This window comes from Triticum aestivum, chromosome 6B (assembly GCF_018294505.1).
Source record: "Triticum aestivum cultivar Chinese Spring chromosome 6B, IWGSC CS RefSeq v2.1, whole genome shotgun sequence".
Lineage (NCBI taxonomy): Eukaryota > Viridiplantae > Streptophyta > Magnoliopsida > Poales > Poaceae > Triticum > Triticum aestivum.
In genome coordinates this window covers 28,109,246-28,121,757 of record NC_057810.1, presented here as the reverse complement: position 1 = coordinate 28,121,757, position 12,512 = coordinate 28,109,246, and the positions used below count along the sequence as shown (strand labels likewise).

The 12,512-nt window shown below is 40.8% G+C and overlaps 1 protein-coding gene across 2 annotated transcripts; it reads right to left on the bottom strand.

Annotated features, from left to right (window-relative positions):
- Window positions 1–6,805: 6,805 nt before the first annotated feature.
- LOC123133249 (uncharacterized) lies at window positions 6,806–10,416 on the bottom strand. Of its 2 annotated transcripts, none has more exons than XR_006465203.1 (3): window positions 10,040–10,416; window positions 8,977–9,965; window positions 6,806–7,952 (listed from the first exon to the last, which is right to left on the bottom strand). XR_006465203.1 is itself a non-coding variant. In XM_044552764.1 (3 exons), the coding sequence occupies exons 1-3, from the start codon at window positions 10,192–10,194 to the stop codon at window positions 7,805–7,807; spliced, it is 513 nt and encodes a 170-aa protein (XP_044408699.1). In that variant the 5' UTR covers window positions 10,195–10,416; the 3' UTR covers window positions 6,806–7,804. The 2 variants fall into 2 exon arrangements, 1 of the variants encoding a protein (XP_044408699.1); XM_044552764.1 differs by having other exon boundaries at window positions 9,756–9,965.
- Between the last annotated feature and the right edge of the window lie 2,096 nt (window positions 10,417–12,512).

Genomic DNA, 12,512 nt, shown 5'->3' with positions numbered 1-12,512 from the left:
GACTCTAGTACAAGTGGGAGACTGAAGGAAATATGCCCTAGAGGCAATAATAAAGTTATTATTTATTTCCTTATATCATGATAAATGTTCATTATTCATGCTAGAATTGTATTAACCGAAAACATAATACTTGTGTGAATACATAGACAAACAGAGTGTTACTAGTATGCCTCTACTTGACTAGCTCGTTGATCAAAGATGGTTATGTTTCCTGACCATAGACATGTGTTGTCATTTGATTAACGGGATCACATCATTAGAAGAATGATGTAATTGACTTGAACCATTACGTTAGCTTAGCACTTGATCGTTTAGTATTATGCTATTGCTTTCTTCATGACTTATACATGTTCCTATGACTATGAGATTATGCAACTCCCATTTACCGGAGGAACACTTTGTGTGCTACGAAACATCAAAACGTAACTGGGTGATTATAGAGGTGCTCTACAGGTGTCTCCGAAGGTACCTGTTGGGTTGGCGTATTTCGAGATTAGGATTTGTCACTCCGATTGTCGGAGAGGTATCTTTGGGCCCTCTCGGTAATGCACATCACTTAAGCCTTGCAAGCATTTCAACTAATGAGTTAGTTGTGATATGATGTATTACGGAACGAGTAAAGAGACTTGCCGGTAACGAGATTGAACTAGGTATTGATATACCGACGATCGAATCTCGGGCAAGTAACATACCGATGACAAAGGGAACAGCGTATGTTGTTATGCGGTCTGACCGATAAAGATCTTCGTAGAATATGTGGGAGCCAATATGAGCATCCAGGTTCCGCTATTGGTTATTGACCGGAGACGTGTCTCGGTCATGTCTACATTGTTCTCGAACCCGTAGGGTCCGCATGCTTAAAGTTACGATGACAGTTTCATTATGAGTTTATATGTTTTGATGTACCGAAGGTTGTTCGGAGTCCCGGATGTGATCACGGACATGACGAGGAGTTTCGAAATGGTCGAGACATAAAGATTGATATATTGGACGACTATATTCGGACACCGAAAGTGTTTCGCGTGATTTTGGAGAAAACCGGAGTGCCGGAGGGGTTACCGGAACCCCCCGGGGAAGTATTGGGCCTTAATGGGCCTGAGGGGAGAGAGAGGGCAGCAGCCCAGGAGGTGGCGCGCCCCCTCCCATGGGGAGTCTGAATTGGACTAGGGGAGGGGGGCGCGGCCCCTCTTTCCCTCTCCCTCTCCCTCTCCCTCTCTTTCCTTCCCCCTTCCCCTTCCTAGTTGGACTAGGAAAGGGGAGTCCTACTCCTACTAGGCGGAGGACTCCCCCTCCTTGGCGCGCCCCAAGGGCCAGCCGTCCTCCCCCTTGCTCCTTTATATACGGGGGTAGGGGGCACCCCAGAACACACAAGTTGATCTTCGTGATCGTTCCTTAGTCATGTGCGGTGCCCCCCTCCACCATATTCCACCTCGGTCATATTGTTGCGGTGCTTAGGCGAAGCCCTGCGTCGGTAGAACATCATCATCGTCACCACGCCGTCGTGCTGATGGAACTCATCCCCGACACCATGCTGGATCGGAGTCCGGGGATCGTCATCGAGCTGAACGTGTGCTGAACTCGGAGGTGCCATACGTTCGATACTTGGATCGGTCGGATCGTGAAGACGTACGACTATATCAACCGCGTTGTCATAACGCTTCCGCTTTCGGTCTACGAGGGTACGTGGACAATACTCTCCCCTCTCGTTGCTATGCATCACCATGATCTTGCGTGTGCGTAGGATTTTTTTTTTGAAATTACTACGTTCCCCAACACATATATATGCAAAGATCGAATATGTCAATTTTTTATGATTTTTATCTGTTCATAGAATTTTAATGATTCTTTTCTGTTGTAATTTTGTTCATAGAATTTTAATGATTTTTTTGTTCATACTATTTTCTTTGTCAACTTATTGTGTATGTATAGGAAAATTGTGAATGATATAAGTCATTTATGAATATGTTCATACTTAGAATAGAGGAAAAATGAAAAAAAAGAAGAGAAAGTGTTTAATACAATTAGTTAGAAAAATAATAAAACTATAGTTAAACTAGTCTATTTTTATTAAGTACTACTTTATTTTATTTATAGTAAGTGCTTCATATATAGTTGAACTAGCTAGTTGATTTAATAAACTACTTTATTTTACTATATATAGAAGTAGTTTGTTTTTAGTAAGTACTACATTATTTATTTATAGTAAGTGCTTAGTAGTTAAACTAGTTGATTTAATTAATAAAACTACTTTATTTAACTATATATAGAAGTAGTTCCCGCATCGACGTCGATGATGCCTATCCCGCATCCTCGTCGTCGTCGACTCGGCGGTGGAGGCCTGCTTGATCAGGGCCATTTTCGGGACTGGGCTCCGCCGGGCTGGTATTGGGAGGTGCTACCTTCCGGGGGACGTAGGTTGGTGAGGAGGCAGCCCGTTGTTAACCCCATCCTTGTTTGGTGGCGGTCGCGTGGGCCAGTGACGGTGCCGAGGCTTCCGGACACCGCGGAGGTGGTACGTCACCGTGTCAGCGAGGAGGACGAGCACGTCCGTCGCTACATGGTTGCATTTGAGGGCAGGTTCGACAATACCTGGCAGATTCTTCAAGGATCTCACTAGAGCTATGATCCTGTGATGGTTCCTTATCTTTGGGTGTCCACCGCCCGCGACGATACCCGTCGGGCGCTACGGTTCTAGTTGTATTAGTGATGCTATATTAGTGATAATATTCGACGATGTACGGACACCAAGAGATGATGTACTTTTGCTTATAATTGAATGCATGCTAATTTGAATACTACTTTATTTTATGATTTGGTTTTGCTTATTGAATGCTCATATTGGAAAAGTTCTCCTTCATTCCCGTGTGCTAGACAATTTGGTGTAATATTGCACTCGGGAATGAAAGGAGGAGCTACGTACCATCACCGATAGTCAATCCGTGATTAATAATAATGATCTAGTTTAATATTTGAATTATGAACATAGGCCGGAAATGTCATACTCGGACGACGAAAACCGCCCGGGGGAGTGCGACTGGTGCCACGAGGACCGAGGTATGTGCGATAGGTTCATTGAGCTGGACGAAGATCGGCGCTTCAATATTAAGCTCGAGGAGACCTTTGATGTTCATACGGTACGCAACGATGACAATAGTTTTTCGGTTATTAAGCACGACTTCAACTAATTTAACGTGTATTTTTCATGTTTTCCAATTCGACTAGCTTATCCCATGCTATGCAAGACGCTATGTCTTGGAGAGGATAGGTTTTGAAGACCATGAAAGTATGGAAACCAAAACAATTCTCCTAAGGACCCATCATGGTGTGGATTTTCAAGTAAAGCTGTACAATGCTGAGAGTGTAATCAATTTTGGTTCCAAAAATTGGGAAGCACTTTGCAAGATGTATGGTTTTGATGAGGGTATGCTTGTCACCATGGATCTTGGTGATCCTACAATCGAGCAAGACAGACCTTCGATTTGGGGATACACCTCCAATTCTTCCCCCATGTGAGTTTAACATAGTTATTAATTAATTTATATTGTTCATTTCAAAATAGTTGACATCTTATTTCCATTGACAACTTATTTTCATTCTTCAAAGAATGTGCGGAAGATGGTAGACAAAACCCACTACACCGATGACTCCGAATTAACTTATAGGGAGAAAAATCATTTGATCGCATTTTGTACTGATCTTGAGAATTACAATGTCTACAATCGAACTCCTCAACATTATGGTCAATACGTGCCACTAGTGCACATGTTGAACTACAGTAACTACCATGGAGATACCCTGGTGAGATTTTTTATTATTACGACATCCATGCATCTTTTTGCACACTTCTAAAACTAGTACATCATTGCTAACTACGAAGTTATTAATATGTTTTTCAGCAGATAATCCTGAATGATTGTGTGCCTCATCTGATGTATACGCACGGTAGCCTTCATGTTTTGAACATACAACCAGGTCTTCCTAGGAATCTGAACTGTCCATACCGGGTTTCTAAAAGAAGTGGAGACATGACAATTAAAGAATGGAAAAAATATATGGATAGTCGTAAGGAGCTTCTTGAAAGCAAAAGGCAGCGAAGCGCAAAAATTGGAGACAGGATGATCTCCATTCTTTATAATGGAGAGTCAGGGTCTATATTATTTTATGCTATTTTACCTTAAGGTTGTTTAGGTCCTACCTGATACTGATGATCTTGTGCTAAGAACAATTATGTAGGGTTGGATTCGATGACTATGAGGATGATGATCGTATGACTTATTATTAATAACGAGTAGAAGTTGTATATATGATGATGCATGATTAGTAGGACTTGTTATTATATATGATGATGTATGATGCGAGCATGCATGAGTTATTATATCAGTGGGTGAAATGAACATAGCAGCAGCGTTGGTAAACCAAGGACGAAGATAAAAGAGAGGACACTTCTCTCTATTAGCTAGCTCATAACAACCTAAAAATAACCCCTAAAACCCCTAAAGCAGCCACTTTTTCTTAAAAAAACATCACCTTTTGATCCCGGTTGGTGCCACCAACCGGGACCAAAGGCCCCCCTGCCTGGGCTCGGCACACCGGCCACGTGGAGGACCTTGTCCCGGTTCGTGTTAGAAACGGGACTAAAAGGGGAGGTATTAGTAACGACCCATTAGTCCCGGTTCATGAACCGGGACTAAAGGCCCTTACGAACCGGGACAAATGCCCCCTTTTCTACTAGTGTGGCCACGGGATCCCCCGATCCGCCACGTCCAGGCATACACCGCCCCCTGGCCAAAATTATGTGAATTTGGCCTTATCAGAAAGTTTAGGTCAAGAGCTTCGACTTGCAAAAAGAATCAACTAAATCGGAGTTATAAAGCTCAAGTTATGATCAAACGAAGTTCAAATTCAAATCTGATCTAATTCAAATTTTAAACTTTCAAAAACATGTTTGAGTTGGATTACTGGATAGAGGAGATCACAACGAAGAAGTGAGCGTTAGTTTCGTTGGATTTGGATAAACGGTTGAAACGTAGTGAGCGTTTGAAGATTAGGGACTAATCTGTGAAGAAACTAATTACATACGGGTCCCTGGCAGAAAACTAAAATAAAACGAAAAGGCTATTTAGCGAACGTTCGCTAACGAACGGAAAAACCATTCGGTGCAAACCCTAACTAACGAATGTTCACCGTATAATAATAAAAAAACATTAAAAAAACAGAACGAGATCTGGATCGCTCGATCCAGATCCAACGGACGGGAGGCGGCGATTACCACGATGATCGCCGGAGTCGGGGAGGACAACGGCGGCGGCTCGGGTCCGGCCGGGGCGGCAGCTCCGGTGGCTCTCCGGCTCGGCGGAGTGAACGGGGGGATGCGGCGCGGCTCGACGGTGACGATGGTAGTGGCGGCAGCGGTCGGGGGCGACGGAGTGGAGCGGGCGGCGGTGGCTGGATCTCGCCGGAGCGACGGCTTCCGCGAGCGCGGCAAGAGGTGCGGCGGCGGCGTGAAGTGCGAGGAGGAGAGGAGAGGCGGGGGAGCTGGCTTTTAAGGAGGGGAGGGGTCTCGGTGGCGTGGAGGAGGGGGCAGGAGAGGCCGGAGGCGGCACGTCTCCCAATGGCGGCACGACGGCGTGTGGACGACGGAGTCCGTCGCCAGGTTGGGGACGGCGAGGCGTTGGGCTGGGCTGGCGGCTCGGCCTGGTGCTGGGCCGGTCCAGTCGGAGGGAAGAGTTTTTTTTTGTTTTTTTTAACATTTTGCAGACATCAAAAATAATAGAAACAAAAATAAATAAAAATATTATATAGACATATAATATATTAAAATTTCTGGAAAAATATTTTCTACAATATGAACATTTTTTTTTCAAGTCAAATAAAATCTAGAAAAATTCAAATAATTCAAAGAGTGCTACTACCCTAGTAAAATCCAACAAAAATCATTTTAAAAATACCAAAATGATTTCAAATTTATTTCTCTCCAATTTTCTATTGTAGGGAATCATGTTACCGTATTTTCCATATATGTTATTTTTGGAGAAAAATAATTTGAATAAAACTCAATAACTCCAAATTGAAAATAAATTCAAAAGAACTTTGAATTTAATTCTTTGAAACTCCCAACTCATATTTCATATGTTTTGAAGAAGTCATTTTATCTTCTCTCCTGGAAGTCATTGAGTTGCATAAAATTCCTGGGTTGGAAATATTTTCCAAATGAAATTCAAATATTTTCAACACCCCTTGTCATTTAAATAAATGGAAGAAGTCATGTCATCTTCTCTCCAGGGTTTTGTGGTGAAAAGAATTTGAATTCACGGAGATCATAAAAGCAAAATGAAAGTTTGGGAAAGTCCTTTTATTCCCTCTCATTTAACTTTTAGAAGTTTCAAATTCACTCACTCAATCACACAACAATCAAACAAACAATCAAATCTATCTATTTATTATAACATTCCAAAATTTAGAATTTTGGGATGTTACAATACACTTGCAGAATGTTACTAATCAAGGGGGGTCTTTTTTATTTATACAATTTAGTTTAGTGATTTAGTACAAATAAGAACATGTCCAAACCTGGCAGGCAAGGCAACCTCAAATCCATGGGGTCAGTTTGGTTAGATTAGGATGAGCAGAAATGAAACGCACCATACACGTTTTCCATGCATCAACATATATCCTTGAAAAAAATAGATAATTGTTTCTATGCATCCACATATACTCACTAAAGAAATAGAGAATAGAAATTGATCCTCAACTATTTTATGCATCCACATACACTCATTAGAAAAACAGAGTAATGTGTGCGTGTTATATAAGTTAGCCAGCTACAAATCGTACTCCTTTAGAGCAGGGGGGGGGGTCCATATTTAGAAAATAAATAAATATACAAAAGCTACAACAGCCAATGTGTTACTCAAAAGTATGCAATGCAAAAAGAAATTAGTCACCAGGCTTTTGCACTAAGTGGAGATCTCTAAAATACTTGCACCATTTGTACAGGGAAGGAGATTGGTAAGGTGTAGTAAACTACAGAACATTGCACTGCATAGATCCATTGTTAGGTAAATGAAATTTTAGAAATCCATAACCATATAAACACAGCAGATCAGCCTTTGACCTGAGTCTTTAAATATGCCTTTTCCTCTTTCCAAGCAAAGATCACAAAAAAAAATCTCAGGCATACCAAAACTGTAGTAATAAATGTCCCTTGAAGTTCGCAGTTGTTAATTATTATGGTGAGGTTAAACTGCAATATTTATTATATTTGGACATATTTTACAGAAGGGTTTTCTTTAGTGAGATTCACTCTACATTGTAGGAGATCAGTTTTTCCGATAGATCAGTCAGATATGAGAGAAATTTCCTAATTCTTACCTCATCCATATTCCACTGGGATGCTCTATTTCTAAGTGATGCACATACTATTTATACTTGGTAGCTAGGCATGCTAATACGGCCATCGCGGACAAAAGGCTAACATGTGCGCACTGTTTGTACGTTAATATATATCTTTGCAGAGGAAAAATGCAAAAGAACAACCGATACAGCAGCAGTTTAGTTTCCACAAGTGTAACAATAAAGAAGCTTATTGTATAAGTTTACTTAATTTGGTCACACTACGACTACCTTAAGCATTTATCTGCACAAAATAGGGAGGCACACTTTCTTCAGTCCTAATTTTCACTGATTACTGAATGACATCTACTAACCTACGTAAAACCAAACTTGTACGCGCTCTGACTATGGCAACTGCCAGTAAACTAAGTAACTAACTATATTTACCAAATTGTACAATTCTCAGGGTCAGCTAGGGAAACAAACACCAGGAATAGAGGATGCACACCTGAAACCTGTTGGAGTTTGCTTCGGTCTCCCTCGCAAGGGCCAATCCAAAAACAAAATCAGCAATCCTATGTGCCTCCATGCCAAATTTTCCACCTATAATTGCGAAGCACCTACATAGGTGGAATTGGCATCAGCCATAAATCACAAGTTCTAGGCAAAGAAAGTGAATTCCTATAAAGCAAGTATCAAAATAATGACCCCTTCCAAGATACTGCAAAAAAGAAATATAGTTTGAATATGACAACATAGCATCACTTCTGTTAAACATAACGATGGGAAAACAACACCATTTTCCATACATTTAAGGATAAAAGGAGGCATCATCTACACATGTGCTAGTATGCTAGATAGTACATTTTAAGTCTAGTAACATTGAAGTAAACTGGAAGTAGATCTTAGCAAAAAAAAACAAAGAAAGTGATTAGAGAATCTTCAAGCAGAACCTCTGAGTATAGGCAACAAGAAAAGAAATCTCACTGAGTAAGGCATTACAACAAACAAGTATTGGGCAACCGGCAACAGCCACCTTGACCCAGGCTTAATCGATCTCAGCAAAAGAAATTACATCCTAGGGAAAAGAACTTGCACGCATATTCTTACTCTGTGAGCAAAGAAAACAGAAAAAATTGGTTTATCATCCCACAATGCTACTAAATTCGTTGACAGGTGTTTTTCAAAACCATCACCAAACCTAGAGTAAACTGCACATATCTCGGCAGCAGCCACATACTGCTGCCAGCTACGCAACAGCAGCGGCGAGGAGGTTGCACACTCGAACGTTCACAGATCTTCAGGTTGTCTGTCTCTATCAAATTCTCTCTTTTACGAGAAATTAGACACGGCCGAAAAGTTAAAGAAACAAAGCACTGTTATCTTTCTTTCGGCAAAAAAATACACTGCTGGTAATAGGGCTAGGCACAAATATGCGAACCAGACATTTTGAGTGTTTAAATCATGAATCGGCACACAAGACCATAACAAAAACTTAAAGTAGCGAAAGATCATTCATACTAACAGCAAGTATTTGAACTTTTAGTAAAAGTAGACAGCAGATAGAACCATGAGCGTCTCTGGCTGACAAAAAAATTTGAAGTAGCAAAGTTGTAGACAAAAAGGCTTCGAAAAAACTAATACCTTCAGTAAACAAAATCATATGAACACGTCACGATTTACAAAATACAGCAGCTGTGTGCTTGAACACCAATTTTTGTGTCATATGCAGTCGATGCAGTGCAACGAAGATGTTGGCCTGCTTCGCTATGAACTCATCTTACAACCAGAAATAAGTTCAGTTAGCATAGAAGTGTGAGTTAAGAGAAGGCTTCAAGCCTTTTGTGTCACATGAGGAAAATAATTTAAAGCAGAAAATAAAAAATACGCTAAGCTAAACTCTGAAGATAGGACGTGAATTCTGAATGAGATGCCCGTGAGGTTGCCAGATCTCCTACTGCTTGAACAACAACTATAATTGTTAAGATCAAAATCAGTATCTTTGCAACTAATGCAGAGTGTGAATTTTTCTGCACAAAAAAAAGGCTTTGCAGATTCTGTATAGTTGACACAAACAAAATGCCTAATGTGCTTTTCTCAAGATCCCGTGACTGAAGGTTGTGGATACCAAATTGTAATATATTAGCATTAGTACTTCTTATGTAGCACAGAAATTCGTTGGAACTTCAATAAGAGCGAAACGGAGGCAAGGACACGGGCACATAAATTAGACAAATAAATGAAAGATAAAAATAGATTTTCTGAATAATGTAAAGACTCAGCCACTTGTTGTTGATCTTGCAAGATGTGTGAGAATCCCACAAGAACCAAATGCCTCAGGGATCTCCTCCCGCATGATCCAGTGCCAATAAAATTTCTGAGATGATGAACACAAGAGGGAAACAAAAAGGCGGCGGCCGTACTGTGGAGGTGCAGCGGCCGCAGATGGATCGAGGACCTGGTTGTTGGATTGATGACGAGGACGCAAACGACTGACGACCTCAAGGCCAGCCAACGGCTCCGGCGTCAGCCATGGCGGCCCGGACACCAAGGACAAGGGAGTCCTCCTCCCCAACCACCACTTTTCCTCAACGACCCTGCTCCTCGGCAAGCACCATGAAGACATGCCTGCCCTGATCTCCCACGAATCACGGGATGAGCTCAGGTTACTATACAAAGATGAGTAAACGATGAAGAAAAAGCTTACCTGTGACAGGCGTTTCCTCCATGAACTGGGAGCCATCCTCGCCCTCTTCTTTGCGGGCAGCCACCGGAGCGGGGCTCATCCAGGATGGGCTCCTCTGCCGCCCTCACTGCTGCTCCTACTCTCCGGGCGAAGATATGCACCAGATCCAGATTCATGGCATGCGGCGCGTGATGCCGGCGACCTGGACCTGACTGGACGGAGAACGTAGGAGCGCCCCTGCTGCTGCACCTTGAGCGCCGGGGGGCGGGGAGAGAAGGCGGCGGCGCGAGAGCAGGGGAGGCGAGACGGCGCAGAAAGAGAGAAGAGCTCGAAGGATGGAGAGGATTTGCCCGAGTGCGCTAGGTTTTGGGGAGAGGATTGGTTCTCGTCGAGGATTGGTCCACCTGGATGAGCCCACGCTCCGGCGGCTGCCCGCAAAGAAGAGGGCGAGGATGTATGGGGACCACTGAAATATGTATGGGGAACCAAAATACATTTCGAGGATACATTTCGCAAAGTAAATAGTTTCTTGACTTACTTTTCGAAATTTATGGGGACCACTGAAATATGTGCTGTTATTTCCAACAGAGATGCGCCTAACTGCGTACTTGGGTTTTATAAGATTTATAAGTTAGAGAAACCCTTCAACTTATTATGTACTGTCATTTTTGTTTCATCACATTTAAGTTTCGTTACCTTCTCAGTATTCTTTAACTAATAAAGTATAGATGAAACATGTTCTTTATTTTGTACCATGTTGTAAGTACTAGGAGTTACCAGTCACCATTTATAGGTTTCACTGTAGCAGGGTCTTTTCTTTTTCTTCTTTTTATCTTTTGGTTGTGTGCATACGTAATGTCTTTACGACATTGCGTTGTTGTAGAGGCTGGGTGTAATTGGTATCTTCGCAATATTAATGTATTCCCTTTGTCAATTTTTTTATACGTTTCACAATCCATAAAGAAAAGAATAACTAGCATTTGAATCATGTAACTGTTGGAACTAGACGTATCATGAATTATACTTTTGTAATGCTTAATTATTTCATCGGAGACAACATGTTGGCACAAAAATTTATGCTGAAATTTAATTCACCATCGTTAGCATATTACACAATGTAACACGAAACAAGAAATGGAAGAGAGAAAATGAAGAGACACTAATATTGTAACCAACCTATTTGACGATCAAAACTTGATATTCCTCTCTTCTTATTTTTGCCTCGCCATTTCACCAGCACAAAACATTACACCCATTCCACGAAAAAAAACACCACTAGGCTTTACCTGATCACATTCGTAACCCAAGAGCTAATGCACCTTCATACAACATGTGAAATTCCAACATCACATAAAAATATTTGATTATCCTGCAATGTTTATTGTTATAAGATATTTGATTTTTTTAAGCTATATATAAATACAAAACTATAAGTTAACCATGCTACACCAATTAACACTTCACTTCTGAATTAAATATGTCATTAATGCCAAAGTAACTTATGAATAGGTTCTCCATAACAGGCACAATGTCTGGAAACAAGCAAAACTTTTGACGGTATTGAAGAGTATGTCATTACATATTTTTTTTTCTTTCTTCTTGTAGAGGATCAAACAAACTCCTAATTTTCCATATATTATATGATTGACCGCACAGTGGGTTTGATCGAACGACCGATCAACTTTATACAAGGGTTCATATTTATGACAATGTTGACAAGAATCATGCAAAAGAAGGTTAGCCACAACAATTTTTATAAACTTCAAGATACTTTACAAACTTGGAATGGAGAATACGGCATGTGCCGTTTTTTGAACGTAAATGTTAATTTGAAAACAATTGTGTACTTGAAGATAATGGCTTAAAAGTTAAGGCAAGGTGGGTGCTCAACATATGTCTAAGATAAAATATTTGTAAGGTTCTTTGGAATGCTAGAGAGTATGAGTACTAAGAAACAACATTTTTTGTAATAAATAAAAAATGACTTTTATGGCACACTCTTATGGAGCAGAAAAAAAATGAAAGAATATATAAATAGATAGTGAAGATGTTGCCTGCGCATTTGCGCGGGCCACTTTGCTAGTTCCTTCAAAATTTCCAGCTAACGTTTTAAAGTGAAATTTGTGATCATTATGGCACAGGCTGAGCTGACATTTGGAGGCACAGTATATAACAATTTATTCGAACAAGTTCACAAACATAAACTCGATACAAAATGTCTTGCGCGTGCTAGGCCACAACACTTTAGATTCAGACAAGAGGAAAAGAGCCTTGGTATGAACCGCGCGCTCCCTGCACGCTACTAATTATTGGATTGAACTCAAGAAGAAGAGGAGGAAGAAGAAGAAGAAGAAGAAACTACTCAGAAATAAATAGAAGAAAATAAATAATGCAGAAAAGGAAAAAAAAATATATAAAGCAAAAATATTCACAAAGAAACTAAATACAGCAAAAAAAACTACTCAGAAATAAATAGAAGAATAAAATAAAGCAG